General features: G+C 42.3%; 1 protein-coding gene across 1 annotated transcript in view; it reads right to left on the bottom strand.

The window, feature by feature from the left end:
* The window catches only part of COL3A1 (collagen type III alpha 1 chain), a 335,593-nt gene that overhangs the window by 173,449 nt on the left and 141,901 nt on the right, over positions 1 to 20,243 (bottom strand). Inside the window, exons 17-20 of the mRNA XM_069733786.1 lie at positions 19,697 to 19,741; positions 19,514 to 19,612; positions 17,768 to 17,821; positions 432 to 539 (exon numbers count right to left, since the gene is read on the bottom strand). Coding sequence (XP_069589887.1) covers positions 432 to 539; positions 17,768 to 17,821; positions 19,514 to 19,612; positions 19,697 to 19,741 — 306 coding nt within the window. The remainder of the gene's footprint in view (positions 1 to 431; positions 540 to 17,767; positions 17,822 to 19,513; positions 19,613 to 19,696; positions 19,742 to 20,243) is intronic.

The raw sequence follows: 20,243 nt of genomic DNA, 5'->3' as shown, positions 1-20,243 counted from the left end.
CTGCTTTGAAGCTCATCCAATGTAGCAGGAGCATGTTGGGTCACCAGCAGTCCCCTCTGCAGACCCAGATAGGTTCTAACAGTAGCTTTTATCTGTAACTGGGTCACCTGTGACTGGCCAAATTACAGTGGAAAATTTAAAAAAAAAGTGTGAAAGGCCGAAGAGGTTTTCTATAAACTCTCAAGGGACATATTATTTTACTAAAAAGTATTCATATCAAAACATGCTGGACATCAAGGGGTGAAAGCACCATAAACAACTTGCATATTTTTTTTTCTTTATAGTTGTTCTCTTGGGTGAAATTGCTTTATTGTAAATGTATTTTAAAACTGTATAATAATGCTACTAATATTTGAAGACATTGGTGTCTAAACACCTACAATTTTTAACAGAATAAAACTGCCTATTTTTAACTGCATAAGTAAACGTACTCTTTCTCCTGCGGTTCCTGGTACACCATTTGTTCCTGGTTCCCCATTAGCTCCTCTTTTGCCTTCTTCTCCTGCAGGACCAGGAGCGCCTGGAGTTCCAGCTTCTCCCTAAACACAGTAACGGAAACAATAATATCACAATACGTAGTTATTGAAGTAACAAACATTCTAACAGTACTGGTCACATGCAGTTAATACATTCACAAATAAAAAAAATGTAGCAAATTCTTATAAAAATGGAAATGTTTATTAGATATATAAGAATATATACGGTATATTTTAGTTAAAAGAAAAAAAAGAATAAGAACATATTAAAAATTGAATCCGCACACATAGAGATGAAGGAAGTTCAGTTTTGATTGCATGTCATTTCTTGCTGGGAATCCATGAAGTGCTGACAATATAATATTCATGGGGAGATACAGTATACATGTAACATATATTAAAAAATACTCCTGATATGCTTGCAAATAAAGATAATAACAAAACATTGCTAAATGTGATGATTCACAATATACTTAAATATGGCCAAAAACAGCTGTAAGGTGCATTTGCACTACATTATTATTGTGAATGAGTGCTCCTGGAAATGATAGTCTACTATATAATTGTCTAAGGGTCACTTCCGTCTTTCTGTCTGTCTGTCCTTCTATCACGGATATTCATTGGTCGCGGCCTCTGTCTGTCATGGAATCCAAGTCGCTGATTGGTCTCGCCAGCTGCCTGTCATGTCTGCCGTGACCAATCAGCGACGGCCACAGTCCGATTAGTCCCTCCCTACTCCCCTGCAGTCAGTGCCCGGCGCCCGCTCCATACTCCCCGCAGTCAGTGCCCGGCGCCTGCTCCATACTCCCCACAGTCAGTGCCTGCTCCATACTCCCCGCAGTCAGTGCCCGCTCCATAGTCCCTGCAGTCGGTGCCCGCTCCATACTCCCCGCAGTCAGTGCCCGCTCCATACTCCCCGCAGTCAGTGCCCACTCCATACTCCCGGCAGTCAGTGCCCGGCGCCCGCTCCATACTCCCTGCAGTCAGTGCCCGCTCCATACTCCCCGCAGTCAGTGCCCGCTCCATACTCCCCGCAGTCAGTGCCCGCTCCATACTCTACACAGTCAATGCCCGCTCCATACTCCCGGCAGTCAGTGCCCGACACCCGCTCCATACTCCCCGCAGTCAGCGCCCTCTCCATACTACCCTCCAGTCACCACTCACACAGGGTTAATGCCAGCAGTAACGGACCACGTTATTCCGAGGATAACTTACTCCGTTACCGCCCCTATTAACCCTGTGTGACCAAGTTTTTACTATTGATGCTGCCTATGCAGCATCAATAGTAAAAAGATCTAATGTTAAAAATAATAAAAAAAAAACAAATAACCTGCTATTCTCACCTTCCGTAGTCCCGTCCGACGATGCGCTCCCGCCAGCTTCCGGTCGAAGAGATGCATTGCAAAATTACCCAGAAGACTTAGCGGTCTCGCAAGACCGCTAAGTGACCTGGGTAATTTCGCAATGCATCCTAGGAATGTAGGATGGCGGAAACCGCGCGCATCGCCAGAGGTTTGCTAGATCTACGCTGGATCCCGCCGGGTGAGTGTATAACTATTTTTTATTTTAATTATTTTTTTTAACAGGGATATGGTGCCCACACTGCTAAATACTACGTGGGCTGTGTTAGATACCGCGTGGCTGCTATATACTACCTGGCCAGTGTTAGATACTATGTGGGCTGTGTTCTATACTGCGTGGGCTGCGTTATATACTACATGGCTGCTATATACTACGTGGGCAGTGTTATATCCTACGTGGCTGTGTTCTATACTGCGTGCTGTATACTACGTGGCCACTGTTAGATACTATGTGGGGTGTGCTATATATTACGTGGGCTGTGTTATATATTACGTGGCCAGTGTTACATACTACATGGGCTGTGTTATATACTGCGTGGCTGCTATATACTGCGTGGCTGCTATATACTGTGTGGGCTGTGTTATATACTACGTGGGCTGTGTTATTTACTGCGTGGCCTATATTAACGCATCGGGTATTCTACAATATGTATGTATGTATATAGCAGCCACATGGTATATACCACAGGCCACGTAGTACTCCTATATACTACGTGGCCTGTGCTATATACTATGTGGCAGCTATATGCATACATACATATTCTAGAATACCCGATGCGTTAGAATCGGGCCACCATCTAGTTTCACAATAATCATGAAGTCTCATCAGGCCGGAGATCACTTGATGAACGAACAAAATTAGTTTATCAGGTGAAATGGTAAAAGTGGAGAAGTTGTCCTGACGCCCTTTCTGAAGATTTATTACATTGATGTATTGAATAACCTGTTTTACATGTGATTTTTACATACTGTATGCAACAGCAATTTAGTTAACCTGTGGATAGGGTGAACAGTTAGAACCCAGCCCAGGTGGGGAGAGCTACATGGGCATGCTAGAAGCTGGTTCCTGTTTTGTGAGCCAGTTAGAAAGAAGAAATTGAAGAGATAAGACGTATTGCTCATTAGAAGGCCAAAAGTGGGAGAGTGTGTTAGTGACAGAAAAACTGAAGGGTTAAAAAGTTCTAGAACAAGTTCAATAGCAAGTGACTACTTAGATGCCGGAGTGCAGAGATAGAAAGAGAAGTAACAAGAAGGTTCCTTTTCACAATCAATGAGTACCTACTGTAGTAATAAACAGAGCTGAAGGAGACATAATTCCCCTAGGCAGTTAGTAAGAAGTATCCATGTGCAGAGATGAATGGGCAGCACTCAGGAATCCTGTAAAATATTCCTTCATTCAACCAAAGTTATAACATGGATGCAGGGGGAGTGGGTCATCATGTGGATGACATCTGTTTCCCGTACAGCCTACACTTCAATGAGTCAAGGTACTTGGACCCGTTAAAGTGTTGGCTGTGTGCAAAATTGCCATCATCCACCTGGTGACCTGCTCCCCTTGCATCCATGCTATAATTTTGCTTGAACAGAGGAGAATTTTACCAGATATGGAGTGCCACCCATTCATCTCTGTACCTGGATTTTCTGGAGACTTATAGTGTGGCACCTGTTATCTGAGAAGCCGTTCAGCTGCCTGGAGTTACTGTGCTCTACAGAAAGGTATAGTGGTATGTACTCTGTATTGTGCACAGCTAGTAAGGAGTGGGCTATGGAGCAACATATAAACCGGTCTTGGAGGTTTATAAAGTGTCATTGCAACCTGGGAAGAACATGGGTGCTCATTACAGTGGAGGATAAAGAAAGTGAAGGTCAGAGCATGAAAGCTTGAGAAGTATTCTGTCACTCTTGAATTGGAACCATATGATCAATATGTCATATGATACTCAATATAAGTATGAACCTCTGCCTAATGTAAAAGAAATGTAAAAGAAGTATCATGCATGTTATCTAGTTTTAAAACCCTGGTCGACGCATGCCAGTAACTGCATTTTTATCTTTTTAAAACGTATTGTGGTCTCACTGATTTGTCTCATACTTAAATGGTCCCAGTACCATCAAATAACAAAGAAAAAAATGGAGTTCTATACGAAAGTAATAAATATAAATATATTTTTATTAAAGTTACATAGAAAAAATATATAATAAAGATAACAAACAGAAGCAAGGAGACCCTAGTAAAACATCCTGATCCCAGGCACAGACATAGGTACAATCACCATGATATTAGTAACAAAAGCACCTATCTACTATATAAAGCTGAATGTGTGTGTGTGTGTGTGTGTGTGTGTGTGTGTGTGTGTGTGTGTGTGTGTGTGTGTGTGTGTGTGTGTGTGTGTGTGTGTGTGTGTGTGTGTGTGTGTGTGTGTGTGTGTGTGTCCGGGATTGGCATCTGCACCGTCGCAGCTACAGAAACAAAATTATGCACAGTCACACGTCTGGACTCTGAGAGGGTCATAGGCTACATTGTGAGGTGAAATTTTAACCCCGCGCTTTCCAATTCACCAAACCATTTTTCCCCTATCTACATAATGGGGAAAAAGTGAAATGAAAAGTGTTGGAGGCGTCGCAGCTACAGGCACAAAATTTTGCACAGTCACACGTCTGGACCCTGAGAGCGTCATAGGCTATGTTGTGAGGTGAAATTTTAACTCCGCGCTTTCCAATTCACCAAACAATTTTGCCCCTATCTACATAATGGGGAAAAGTGAAAGGAAAAGTGTAGGAGGCAAATTGACAGCTGCCAGATGTGAACAAGGGGGACTTAAAGAATGAGAGCGATGGCGCCAAAGAGTATATACCGTACAGTTGCTAAGATGGGGCCCCGACATGGGATACTCACCACACACGGGGATATGAACACACACACAAAATGCGCCACACACTACCACGTGCTTGAACACATATTCCAACCTCAGCACACAGTTCACCACACATACACCAACCTCGCCAAATAAAAGTCGAAACACAAAAGTCGCCGCTCAAAACTCGCCACCTGCAAAACTCGCCACATGCAAAAACTAGGCTCACGCAAAATGCGCCACAAGTGCAAAACTCACCTCATGGAAAACTCGACACACGCAAAACTTGCACACGCGGAAAAATTGCCACATGCACAAAATTTGCAACACATGCAAAAGTTGCTTCACACAAAACTTGCACATACTCAAAAGGCACCAGACATAAAACTCACCACGCGCAAAACTCGCCATGCGCAAAACTTGCTGCACACAACTTGCTACACTAACCTGTCACATGCAACTCGACACACAAAAAGTTGCTACACGCATGTTGCCACACAAAACTCATCTCACAAAAGTCGTTACATGCATGTCGCCACACACAACTTGACAAACGAAACTCACCCTAAAACACACACAAGTCTGGTATTAGCCTTCAAAAATAAAAATCTGATTAATAAGCAGACAAACTACAAGAGCAACAAATGTACCATATAGGAAATACGGCAGCTGTCAGTCACATGACCTGTCTATTATGTGTATGTGTGAGCTAATATATACTGCCAGGGGGGAGGGCTTCCTGTTGGCTGGGGATCAGGCTGCCAATTTATCTTACAAATACTGAGGTAAAAATACTGAGCAAATAACGTGTGAACGAGGTCTAACACAGGAGATCACACAGGTATATACTATATACAGGGGAGATTACACACAGATATATACTATATACAGGAGAGATGACACACAGGTATATACTATATAGAGGAGGAGATGACATACAGGTACATACTATATACAGGAGGAGATGACATACAGGTATATACTATATACAGGAGGAGATGACACACAGGTATATACTATATACAGGAGCAGATTACCTACAGGTATATACTATATACAGGAGGAGATGACATACAGGTATATGCTATATATAGAAGATGACATACAGGTATATACTATATAAAGGAGGAGATGATACACAGATATATACTATATACAGGGGAGATGACACACTGGTATATACTATATACAGGAGGAGATGACATACAGGTATGTACTATATATAGAAGGAGATGACATACAGGTATATACTATATATAGGAGGAGATGACATTCAGGTATATACTATATATAGGAGGAGATGACATACAGGTATATACTATATATAGGAGGAGATGACATACAGGTATATACTATATACAGGGGAGATGACACACACCAGGTATATACTATATACAGGGGAGATGACATACAGGTATATACTATATACAGGAGATGACATACAGGTGTATACTATATATAAGGGAGATGACAAACATGTATATACTGAGGTGAAAATGAGAGGTGTGAGGTGAAAATGAAAAGGTGTGAGTGCAAAATGAGAGGAGTGAGGGAAAATAGTGTAGTGATCGGAAAATGACAGATGTGAGGTCGAAATGACAAGTGTTAGGTGGGAATGAGAGGAGTGAGGGAGAAAATGAGAGGTCTGAGGGAGAAAATGAGAGATGTGAGGGGGAAAATTAAAGATGTGATTGGGAAAATGAGAGGCGTGATGGGAAAATAAGAGAAGTGACGTGCTATAACTAACCACAGATATTTACTATGCCCAGGCAATGCCGGGCTCTTCAGCTAGTCTAATATATAAAGCTGAATGTGTGTGTTATGTCTGCTAATGAAAGGTGTAATGAAGGCAATCCAGAGACACAGTGCGCCTAGCGATCCGAGCGCACACAGTGATCTGACAAATACCAAAAAACAAAAGAACGAGCTCTGAGACGTGGAAACTCTGTAGACAGCACACCTGATCCTATCCTAAACACAACTAAAAGCGGCTGTGGATTGCGCCTAGCAACTACCTATGCAACTCGGCACAGCCTAAGAAACTAGCTAGCCTGAAGATAGAAAAATAGGCCTGACTTGCCCCCAGAGAAATACCCCAAAGGAAAAGGCAGCCCCCCACATATAATGACTGTGAGTAAGATGAAAAGACAAAACGTAGGGATGAAATAGATTCAGCAAAGTGGGGCCCGATAATCTTAGACAGAGCGAGGATAGTAAAGCGAACTTTGCAGTCTACAAAAAACCCTAAAGCAAAAACCACGCAAAGGGGGAAAAAAAGACCCACCGTGCCGAACTAACGGCACGGCGGTACACCCTTTGCTTCTCAGAGCTACCAGCAAAACAAAAGACAAGCTGGACAGAAAAAAAAGCAACAAAATAGCAAAAAAGCACTTAGCTATACAGAGCAGCAGGTCACAGGAACAAACAGGAGAAGCTCAGATCCAACACTGGAACATTGACAAGGAGCAGGGATAGCAGCATCAGGCGGAGTTAAGTAACGAAGCAGCTAACGAGCTCACCAGAACACCTGAGGAAGGAAGCTCAGAAGCTGCAGTAACACTTGTGACCACAGGAGTGAATTCAGCCACAGAATTCACAACAGTACCCCTCCCTTGAGGAGGGGTCACCGAACCCTCACCAGAGCCCCCAGGCCGACCAGGATGAGCCGCATAAAAGGCACGAACAAGATCGGGAGCATGAACATCAGAGGCAAAAACCCAGGAATTATCTTCCTGAGCATAACCCTTCCATTTAACCAGATACTGGAGTTTCCGTCTAGAAACACGAGAATCCAAAATCTTCTCCACAATATACTCCAATTCCCCCTCCACCAAAACCGGGGCAGGAGGCTCAACAGATGGAACCATAGGTGCCACGTATCTCCGCAACAACGACCTATGGAATACATTATGTATGGAAAAGGAGTCTGGGAGGGTCAAACGAAAAGACACAGGATTGAGAACCTCAGAAATCCTATACGTACCAATAAAACGAGGTTTAAATTTAGGAGAGGAAACCTTCATAGGAATATGACGAGAAGATAACCAAACCAGATCCCCAACACGAAGTCGGGGACCCACACGGCGTCTGCGATTAGCGAAAAGTTGAGCCTTTTCCTGGGACAAGGTCAAATTGTCCACTACCTGAGTCCAGATCTGCTGCAACCTGTCCACCACAGAATCCACACCAGGACAGTCCGAAGACTCAACCTGTCCTGAAGAGAAACGAGGATGGAACCGAGAATTGCAAAAAAATGGAGAAACCAAGGTAGCCGAGCTGGCCCGATTATTAAGGGCGAACTCAGCCAACGGCAAAAAGGACACCCAATCATCCTGGTCAGCAGAAACAAAACATCTCAGATATGTTTCCAAGGTCTGATTGGTTCGTTCGGTCTGGCCATTAGTCTGAGGATGGAAAGCCGAGGAAAAGGATAGGTCAATGCCCATCCTACCACAAAAGGCTCGCCAAAACCTTGAAACAAACTGGGAACCTCTGTCAGAAACAATATTCTCAGGAATGCCATGCAACCGAACCACATGCTGAAAGAACAAAGGTACCAAATCAGAGGAGGAAGGCAATTTAGCCAAGGGCACCAGATGGACCATTTTAGAAAAGCGATCACAGACCAACCAAATGACTGACATCTTTTGAGAAACGGGAAGGTCAGAAATGAAATCCATCGAAATATGTGTCCAAGGCCTCTTTGGGACCGGCAAGGGCAAAAGCAACCCACTGGCACGAGAACAGCAGGGCTTAGCCCTAGCACAAATCCCACAGGACTGCACAAAAGTACGTACATCCCGTGACAGAGATGGCCACCAGAAGGATCTAGCCACTAACTCTCTGGTACCAAAGATTCCAGGATGACCAGCCAACACCGAACAATGAAGTTCAGAGATAAGTTTATTAGTCCACCTATCAGGGACGAACAGTTTCTCCGCTGGACAACGATCAGGTTTATTCGCCTGAAATTTTTGCAGCACCCGCCGCAAATCAGGGGAGATGGCAGACACAATGACTCCTTCCTTGAGGATACCCGCTGGCTCAGATAAACCCGGAGAGTCGGGCACAAAACTCCTAGACAGAGCATCCGCCTTCACATTTTTAGAGCCTGGAAGGTACGAAATCACAAAGTCGAAGCGGGCAAAAAATAACGACCAACGGGCCTGTCTAGGATTCAAGTGCTTGGCAGACTCGAGATAAGTCAAGTTCTTATGATCAGTCAATACCACCACGCGATGCTTGGCTCCTTCAAGCCAATGGCGCCATTCCTCGAATGCCCACTTCATGGCCAGCAACTCTCGGTTGCCCACATCATAATTACGCTCAGCGGGCGAAAACTTCCTGGAAAAGAAAGCACATGGTTTCATCACTGAGCAATCAGAACCTCTCTGTGACAAAACCGCCCCTGCTCCAATCTCAGAAGCATCAACCTCGATCTGGAACGGAAGAGAAACATCTGGCTGACACAACACAGGGGCAGAACAAAAACGACGCTTCAACTCCTGAAAAGCTTCCACAGCAGCAGAAGACCAATTAACCAAATCAGCACCCTTCTTGGTCAAATCGGTCAATGGTTTGGCAATGCTAGAAAAATTACAGATGAAGTGACGATAAAAATTAGCAAAGCCCAGGAACTTTTGCAGACTTTTCAGAGATGTCGGCTGAATCCAATCCTGGATGGCTTGGACCTTAACTGGATCCATCTCGATAGTAGAAGGGGTAAAGATGAACCCCAAAAATGAAACTTTCTGCACACCGAAGAGACACTTTGATCCCTACACAAACAAAGAATTAGCACGCAGGACCTGAAAAACCATTCTGACCTGCTTCACATGAGACTCCCAATCATCTGAGAAGATCAAAATGTCATCCAAGTAAACAATCAGGAATTTATCCAGATATTCACGAAAGATGTCATGCATAAAAGACTGAAACACAGATGGAGCATTGGCAAGTCCGAACGGCATCACTAGATACTCAAAATGACCCTCGGGCGTATTGAATGCAGTTTTCCATTCATCTCCTTGCCTGATTCTCACCAGATTATACGCACCACGAAGATCTATCTTAGTGAACCAACTAGCCCCCTTAATCCGAGCAAACAAGTCAGATAACAATGGCAAGGGATACTGAAATTTAACAGTGATCTTATTAAGAAGGCGGTAATCAATACACGGTCTCAGCGAACCATCCTTCTTGGCTACAAAGAAGAACCCTGCTCCCAGTGGTGATGATGATGGGCGAATATGTCCCTTCTCCAGGGATTCCTTCACATAACTGTGCATAGCGGCGTGTTCGGGCACGGATAAATTAAATAATCGACCTTTAGGGAATTTACTAACAGGAATCAAATTGATAGCACAATCACAATCCCTATGCGGAGGTAGGGCATCGGACTTGGGCTCTTCAAATACATCCTGATAATCAGACAAGAACTCTGGGACCTCAGAAGGGGTGGATGACGAAATCGACAAAAATGGAACATCACCATGTACCCCCTGACAACCCCAGCTGGACACCGACATGGAATTCCAATCCAATACTGGATTATGGGTTTGTAGCCATGGCAACCCCAACACGACCACATCATGCAGATTATGCAACAACAGAAAGCGAATAACTTCCTGATGTGCAGGAGCCATGCACATGGTCAGCTGGGCCCAGTACTGAGGTTTATTCTTGGCCAAAGGTGTAGCATCAATTCCTCTCAATGGAATAGGACACCGCAAAGGCTCCAAGAAAAACCCACAACGTTTAGCATAATCCAAATCCATCAGATTCAGGGCAGCGCCTGAATCCACAAACGCCATGACAGAAAACGACGACAAAGAGCATATCAGGGTAATGGACAGAAGGAATTTGGACTGTACAGTACCAATGACGGCAGACCTAGCGGACCGCTTAGTGCGCTTAGGACAATCAGAAATAGCATGAGTGGAATCACCACAGTAGAAACACAGCCCATTCAGACGTCTGTATTCTTGCCGTTCAACTCTGGTCATAGTCCTATTGCACTGCATAGGCTCAGGTTTAACCTCAGGCAATACCGCCAAATGGTGCACAGATTTACGCTCGCGCAAGCGTCGACCGATCTGAATGGCCAAAGACAAAGACTCATTCAAACCAGCAGGCATAGGAAATCCCACCATGACATCCTTAAGAGCCTCAGAGAGACCCTTTCTGAACAAAGCTGCCAGCGCAGATTCATTCCACTGAGTGAGTACTGACGATTTCCTAAATTTCTGACAATATACTTCTATATCATCCTGACCCTGGCACAAAGCCAGCAAATTTTTCTCAGCCTGATCCACTGAATTAGGCTCATCGTACAGTAATCCGAGCGCCAGGAAAAATGCATCGACACTACTCAATGCAGGGTCTCCTGGCGCAAGAGAAAATGCCCAGTCTTGAGGGTCGCCGCGCAAAAAAGAAATAATAATCAAAACTTGTTGAATAGGATTACCAGAAGAATGAGGTTTCAAGGCCAGAAAAAGCTTACAATTATTTTTGAAACTTAGAAACTTAGTTCTATCTCCAAAAAACAAATCAGGAATAGGAATTCTTGGTTCTAACATAGATTTCTGATCAATAGTATCTTGAATCTTTTGTACATTTATAACGAGATTATCCATTGAAGAGCACAGACCCTGAATATCCATGTCCACACCTGTGTCCAGAATCACCCAAATGTCTAGGGGGAAAAAAAAAAAGTGAACACAGAGCAGAGAAAAAAAAATGGTGTCAGAACTTTTTCTTTCCCTCTATTGAGAATCATTAGTTTGGCTCCTTGTACTGTTATGTTTGCTAATGACAGGTGTAATGAAGGCAATCCAGAGACACAGTGCGCCTAGCGATCCGAGCGCACACAGTGATCTGACAAATACCAAAAAACAAAAGAACGAGCTCTGAGACGTGGAAACTCTGTAGACAGCACACCTGATCCTATCCTAAACACAACTAAAAGCGGCTGTGGATTGCGCCTAGCAACTACCTATGCAACTCGGCACAGCCTAAGAAACTAGCTAGCCTGAAGATAGAAAAATAGGCCTGACTTGCCCCCAGAGAAATACCCCAAAGGAAAAGGCAGCCCCCCACATATAATGACTGTGAGTAAGATGAAAAGACAAAACGTAGGGATGAAATAGATTCAGCAAAGTGGGGCCCGATAATCTTAGACAGAGCGAGGATAGTAAAGCGAACTTTGCAGTCTACAAAAAACCCTAAAGCAAGAACCACGCAAAGGGGGAAAAAAAAGACCCACCGTGCCGAACTAACGGCACGGCGGTACACCCTTTGCTTCTCAGAGCTACCAGCAAAACAAAAGACAAGCTGGACAGAAAAAAAAGCAACCAAATAGCAAAAAAGCACTTAGCTATACAGAGCAGCAGGTCACGGGAACAATCAGGAGAAGCTCAGATCCAACACTGGAACATTGACAAGGAGCAGGGATAGCAGCATCAGGCGGAGTTAAGTAACAAAGCAGCTAACGAGCTCACCAGAACACCTGAGGAAGGAAGCTCAGAAGCTGCAGTACCACTTGTGACCACAGGAGTGAATTCAGCCACAGAATTCACAAGTGTGTGTGTGTGTGTGTGTGTGTATGTCCGGGATTGGCATCTGCACCGTCGCAGCTACAGCCACAAAATTTTGCACAGTCATACGTCTGGACCCCGAGAGCGTCATCTACTATATAAAGCTGAATGTGTGTGTGTGTGTGTGTGTGTGTGTGTGTGTGTGTGTGTGTGTGTATGTCCGGGATTGGCATCTGCACCGTCGCAGCTACAGCCACAAAATTTTGCACAGTCACACGTCTGGACCCCGAGAGCATCATAGGCTATATTGTGAGGCGAAATTTTAACCCCGCGCATTCCAATTCACCAAACAATTTTGCCCCTATCTACATAATGGGGAAAAAAGTGAAAGGAAAAGTGTTGGGAGGCGTCGCAGCTACAGCCACAAAATTTTGCACAGTCACACGTCTGGACCCTGAGAGCATCATAGGCTACGTTGTGAGGTGAAATTTTAACCCCGCGCTTTCCAATTCACCAAACTATTTTTCCCTATCTACATAATGGGGAAAAGTGAAAGGAAAAGTGTTGGAGGTAAATTGACAGCTGCCAGATGTGAACAAGGAGGACTTAAAGAATGAGAGCGATGGCGCAAAAGAGTATATACCAATCAGTTGCTAAGGTGGGGCCCCGACATGAGATACTCACCACACATGGGGATATGAACACACACACAAAATGCGCCACACACTACCACGTGCTTGAACACATATACCACCTTCAGCACACATTTCACCACACATACACCAACCTCGCCACATAAAAGTCGAAACACAAAAGTCGCCGCTCAAAACTCGCCACGCGCAAAACTCGCCACATGCAAAAACTAGGCTCCCGCAAAACTCGCCACAAGTGCAAAACTCACCTCATGGAAAATTCACCACACGCAAAACTTGCACACATGGAAAAATTGCCACATGCACAAAATTTGCAACACATGCAAAAGTTGCCTCACACAAAACTTGCACATACTCAAAAGGCACCAGACATAAAACTCACCACGCGCAAAACTCGCCATTCGCAAAACTTGCTGCACACAACTTGCTACACTAACCTGTTACATGCAACTCGACACACAAAAAGTTGCTACACGCATGTTGCCACACAAAACTCATCTCACAAAAGTCATTACATGCATGTCGCCACACACAACTTGACAAACGAAACTCACCCTAAAACACACAAAAGTCTGGTATTAGCCTTCAAAAATAAAAATCTGATTAATAAGCAGACAAACTACAAGAGCAACAAATGTACCATATAGGAAATACAGCAGCTGTCAGTCACATGACCTGTCTATTATGTGTATGTGTGAGCTAATATATACTGCCAGGGGGAGGGCTTCCTGTTGGCTGGGGATTTATCAGGCTGCCAATTTAGCTTACAAATACTGAGGTAAAAATAATGAGCAAATAACGTGTGAACGAGGTCTAATACAGGAGATCACACAGGTACATTTTATATACAGGGGAGATAACACACAGGTATATACTATATAGAGGAGGAGATGACATACAGGTACATACTATATACAGGAGGAGATGACATACAGGTATATACTAAATACAGGAGGAGATGACACACAGGTATATACTATATACAGGAGCAGATTACCTACAGGTATATACTATATACCGGAGGAGATGACATACAGGTACACGCTATATATAGAAGATGACATGCAGGTATATACTATATACAGGAGGAGATGACACAGATATATACTATATACAGGGGAGATGACACACATGTATATACTATATGCAGGAGGAGATGACATACAGGTATATACTATATATAGAAGGAGATGACATACAGGTATATACTATATATAGGAGGAGATGACATACAGGTATATACTATATATAGGAGGAGATGACATACAGGTATATACTATATATAGGAGGAGATGACATACAGGTATATACTATATACAGGGGAGATGACACACAGGTATATACTATATACAGGGGAGATGACATACAGGTATATACTATATACAGGAGATGACATACAGGTGTATACTATATATAAGGGAGATGACAAACATGTATATACGGAGGTGAAAATGAGAGGTGTGAGGTGAAAATGAAAAGGTGTGAGTGCAAAATGAGAGGAGTGAGGGAAAATAGTGTAGTGATCGGAAAATGACAGATGTGAGGTCGAAATGACAAGTGTTAGGGGGGAATGAGAGGAGTGAGGGAGAAAATGAGAGGTGTGAGGGAGAAAATGAGAGATGTGAGGGGGAAAATGAGAGGCGTGATGGGAAAATAAGAGAAGTGACGTGCTATAACTAACCACAGATATTTGCTATGCCCAGGCAACGCCGGGCTCTTCAGCTAGTAGGCTATATTGTGAGGTGAAATTTTAACCCCGCGCGTTCCAATTCACCAAACAATTTTGCCCCTATCTACATAATGGGAAAAAAGTGAAAGGAAAAGTGTTGGAGGCGTCGAAGCTACAGCCACAAAATTTTGCACAGTCACACGTCTGGACCCCGAGAGCGTCATAGGCTATGTTGTGAGGCGAAATTTTAACCCCGCGCATTCCAATTCACCAAACAATTTTGCCCCTATCTACATAATGGGGAAAAGTGTGAAAGGAAAAGTGTTGGAGGCGTCGAAGCTACAGCCATAAAATTTTGCACAGTCACACATCTGGACCCCGAGAGCGTCATAGGCTATGTTGTGAGGTGAAATTTTAACCCCCCGCGTTCCAATTCACCAAACAATTTTGCCCCTATCTACATAATGGGGAAAAAAGAAAAAGGAAAAGTGTTGGAGGCGTCGAAACTACAGCCACAAAATTTTGCACAGTCACACGTCCGGACCCTGAGAGCGTCATAGGCTATGTTGTGACGTGAAATTTTAACCCCGTGCTTTCCAATTCACCAAACAATTTTGCCCCTATCTACATAATGGGAAAAAATGAAAGGAAAAGTGTTGGAGGCAAATTGACAGCTGCCAGATGTGAACAAGGGGGACGTAAAGAGTGAGAGCGATGGCGCCAAAGAGTATATACCGTACAGTTGCTAAGGTGGGGCCCCGACATGGGATACTCACCACACACGGGGATATGAACACACACACAAAATGCGCCACACACTACCACGTGCTTGAACACATATCACCCTCAGCACACATTTCACCACACATTCTCCAACCTCGCCACATAAAAGTCGAAACACAAAAGTCGCCGCTCAAAACTCGCCACGCGCAGAACTCGCCACATGCAAAAACTAGGCTCTTGCAAAACTCGCCACAAGTGCAAAACTCACCTCATGGAAAACTCGCCACACGCAAAACTTGCACACGCGGAAAAATTGCCACATGCACAAAAGTTGCAACACATGCACAATTTGCCTCACACAAAACTTGCACATACTCAAAAGGCACCACACAAAACTCGCCACGCGCAAAACTCGCCATGCGCAAAACTTGCTGCACACAAGTTGCTACACTAACCTGTCACATGCAACTCGACACACAAAAAGTTGCTACACGCATGTTGCCACACAAAACTCATCTCACAAAAGTCGCTACATGCATGTTGCCACACGCAACTCAACACACACAACTTGACAAACGAAACTCGCCCTAAAACACACACAAGTCTGGTCTTATCCTTCAAAAATAAAAATCTGATTAATAAGCAGACAAACTACAACAAATGTACCATATAGGAAATACGGCAGCTGTCAGTCACATGACCTGTCTATTATGTGTATGTGTGAGCTAATATATACTGCCAGGGGGAGGGCTTCCTGTTGGCTGGGGATTTATCAGGCTGCCAATTTAGCTTACAAATACTGAGGTAAAAAAACTGAGCAAATAACGTGTGAACGAGGTCTAATACAGGAGGAGATGACACACAGGTATATACTATATACAGGGGAGCTGACACACAGATATATACTATATACAGGAGAGATGACACACAGGTATATACTATATAGAGGAGGAGATGACATACAGGTACATACTATATACAGGAGGAGATGACACACAGGTATATACTATATACAGGAGCAGATGACCTACAGGTATATAACAGATGTGAGGTTGAAATGACAAGTGTTAGGGGGGAATGAGAGGAGTGAGGGAGAAAATGAGAGATGTGAGGGAGAAAATGAGAGATGTGAGGGGGAAAATGAAAGATGTGATTGGGAAAATGAGAGGCGTGATGGGAAAATAAGAGAAGTGAGGTGCTATAACTAACCACAGATATTTACTATGCCCAGGCAACGCCGGGCTCTTCAGCTAGTATTAATATAAAAAGAGATATGGTGTATTGCCATATATATCTGGCTAAAAATAGCATATAGTTTGGAACACCCTATCACAGTAAGCAGCAATTGTTTCCATGTGGACAAGTGTCACCATATATAGAGGAAACAAAACCATTTAAGATGCATACAGGAAGCAAACTGTCTTACCCATGGTGTAAATAATCAGCGCCTGGGACCCTGGAACGACCCCCCTAACACACGTTTCGCGTAGCTTTCTCAAAGAGGGAAACCAGTTGTGGCTCAGAGAGGTGTAAGCAGCAAACCCCCAAATCACACACACACACTCAAGGGAACCATAACAAGTTGTTTAGGGACAACAAAGTAAACATCATCATGGATGGTCTTTTTCACCATGATCCTTTGTTTTGACCAAGCCAAAAGTAGATTGTTCTCGGCAGTGCATCATCCTGTTGTAAGCAGGACCTGTGCTGCCAAGAACAATGGCAGCCTATGTGCAATGAACAATCTATTACAGATGGCTCAGTTCACATCTCATGCGAGGTCTGCTTGTGGAAACCGCTAAGTGAGCCAGTAAACATATTACCAGTCGGCGGTTGTTTAATACTGCGTAAGGTACACCTTTAGGACATGCATAAGGTGAAGCCAGTATACCAAATGCAGTGCAGATAATGAGGAACTCGGATGTCCAGCACCGCTAACATGCATTCTGCATAAATATAATTCATACGTAGTAATCAAAGCCCATAACCAATTTGTGCAAGTTTTATGTGGTATACATCTGAGTTCCTCAACATCATCACCACATTCGGCATTTTGCCTCTACCTTTAATCTTTGCTCCCTGTGTCTGTTTTACCTTACCACTATGGTGAGCATACATACAGTATTATGAGTGTTCACATGTGCTCTTCTCTCTATGTGCAGGAATGTCAGGCGTACAGTGTTCTTACTGCATGAATACACGTGTTCCTCCCCATCAGTATTTCTGTGCCATTACTTCTGGTCAGTTCTGATTACATGTCATTTCTTGCGGGGAATCCATTGTACCCCTCCATCTTCATGTGTGGTTGATTCACTTTTTATTGATTATATTTTTATGTTTTTGCTAATGTATAATAATATATTTTATTTAATATTTTATTTAATAAACGTTCCCATTTGTATATGAAACAGTTACTTTGGTTTTGTTCATGATTCTTGTTTGGGAAAGTTAACAAGATTGTTTAGATTTGTTTGATTCCAGAATTATTGACTTACACGCTCTCCTTTTAACCCGGGCTCTCCTTTTGAGCCATCTTTACCAGATTCACCCTAAAAAAAGGAAATAAATCACTGAGAATTATTTAAAAAATACCAAGGAATCGACTTTAATTAAATGTTAGTGAATAGAATTTTTATTTTTATTGTTTCCATATCATATGTTGTTAACACCACTAAGTTGCCTTCACACTCAGAGTATTACAAAAAATATGACACTTTTTAGTTGTTTTCTCCTGTTTGCTTTTTGCCGCATTTTTTTCGGATGCAATAAACACAGCAGCCGGATGTTATCTGACTGTCAATAGGAGAATATGAAACTTGCTACAAACAGTGAAAGACCACAGCACAATGGAAGACCATAGAAGAAATCCAAGACAGGGGTAGTAATGGTAAAAAATATCTTTATTTAATAAACGTGATAATTATACATGAAAATTTAGTAAAAAATTGTGCACACACCAGACAATCATATATTATGCCAGACTAAACGCGCCAGACGGAAACGCGCGTCGGGATGCGCACTCTTTAATGACCGGACGGACTTAAAGGTATACTACTTTCTTTTTGGATCACCCATTTGATTTATCTCAGTAATCTTAGTGGTTACTTACCTCTATGTAACACGGCTATATATGGCCCTTTTTCCTTCACATTTTGAAATTGGTTTCTTGGGCATTTGTTAAATTTTGGCTTTGTAGCACACTGCACTTTATTCCTATATGGATGCAATTGAGTATTGTTGCACATTGTTTTGAAAAATATTTGCATATTTGCACAAACTTTTTTCACTTTAGTTGTCTGCCCCTGATTTCACTCATTGGAGTCTGGAGGGAAATAATATACCATCCACAACAAATTTAGTCTGGGTCTGATTAACCATATGTCGTATGAAACACTGAAAATATTGGATATATTTTTTATAATTCTTTTTTATATATGTTTTTTTATTTTTTTCATTAATTTTCCTTTTTGGTTTGGCATAATATATGATTGTCTGGTGTGTGCACAATTTTTACAAAATTTTCATGTATAATTATCACGTTTATTACATAAAGATATTTTTTACCATTACTACCCATGTCTTGGATTTCCTCTATGGTCTTCCATTGTGCTGTGGTCTTTCACTTCATGAGTGGTTTATCAATCGCCCTCTCTGTAGTGCACTGGGTGTATGTATAAATTTTATATAGTGTATATTTTTTTATTTTTATATATATATTTGTGACCTATCCGATATATTATTACCCCAATAGGTGTTACTACTGTGTTTTAATTGCTACAAACAGTGCAGTTTTTTGTAAGTTATTTCTTGCTTTTTGGATAGTTATTTGCATTATTTTTATAACACAGCAGGCTTTAGATAGATAAAAAAAGTATGACAATATTATCTAACGCCAATACAAAACAGAAAGCAACAAAAATTCTTGTAAAAAACACATGAAATTCATGCACTTTTTATAAGTCCGTCCTAAAAACTTTGAGAAAATTCTGTGTGATGAAATTATTGCAGCATCCTCTGATGGAGAAAATCACAGATTCTACCCTATATAAAAATATTCAGTTCTTAGACAAATTTTATATCCTTGTAAAAAATATCAAATTGCCAAGAAATAACAAGAACGATTTAATAAAACATTTTTTTACAGAAAAACTTGCAAAAACCAAGGAATTTCCAAGCAAAGGTACTCATGTATTAAATATATGATAATGTTTCAGACAATGCAATGGTTTCTGGTTACTTACTGGTCCACCACGTAAGCCAGGAGTTCCGTTAGACCCAGGTGGACCAGGAGGACCACGAGCACCAGCAAGACCAGGAGCACCAGTCACACCACCAGGACCCTTTTAAGGATAAAAGTAATTGATAGGTTCCACTATATGTATTAAAATAAAAGAAATTTGAGTTCTTTATTGTGTCATACATACCATTTCTCCTTTGCCACCTGGATTTCCATCTCTACCAGGAGGACCCTAAAATTAAATTTATTGCAAAGTCCAATTAAATGTGAATAAAATATAATAGATATATACCATGAAACTTCTCCTTTGCCACTTGCAGTTGTATCTCTACAAGAAGAACTCTGAAAATATATCATATACATTCTATTGAATTGAAGTTTCAACATAGCTATAGTGACCATCTCCTTTGAGACCAACCACAACTTTTTATTGAAATTCTGGGTGGAATAGTGGAGTTTTTATGGATTGTACCGGTAATCATTAACCAGCTATCCTTCAAATGCTTGATTAATTTAGTAGATCAGTACATTCGAATTTTGAAGGTCAAAATGACCTTTCCTTTGTTCATTTTTAGTAGGTTCTAACCACAATACATATGAAATGCAGTAAACTTTTTTTGAGTTGTGGCCCACTTGTCAAGCCATCACAATTTAGACCTTGCCAGAGATGTCCAGATCCTTATCCTTGCCTATTTTTTCCCTGCTTTCAACTTGACAAAATCATTGACAAGTGA

This window comes from Ranitomeya imitator, chromosome 7 (genome assembly GCF_032444005.1).
Source record: "Ranitomeya imitator isolate aRanImi1 chromosome 7, aRanImi1.pri, whole genome shotgun sequence".
In the NCBI taxonomy this organism is placed as follows: domain Eukaryota; kingdom Metazoa; phylum Chordata; class Amphibia; order Anura; family Dendrobatidae; genus Ranitomeya; species Ranitomeya imitator.
This window is presented reverse-complemented; position numbering and strand designations above follow the sequence as displayed.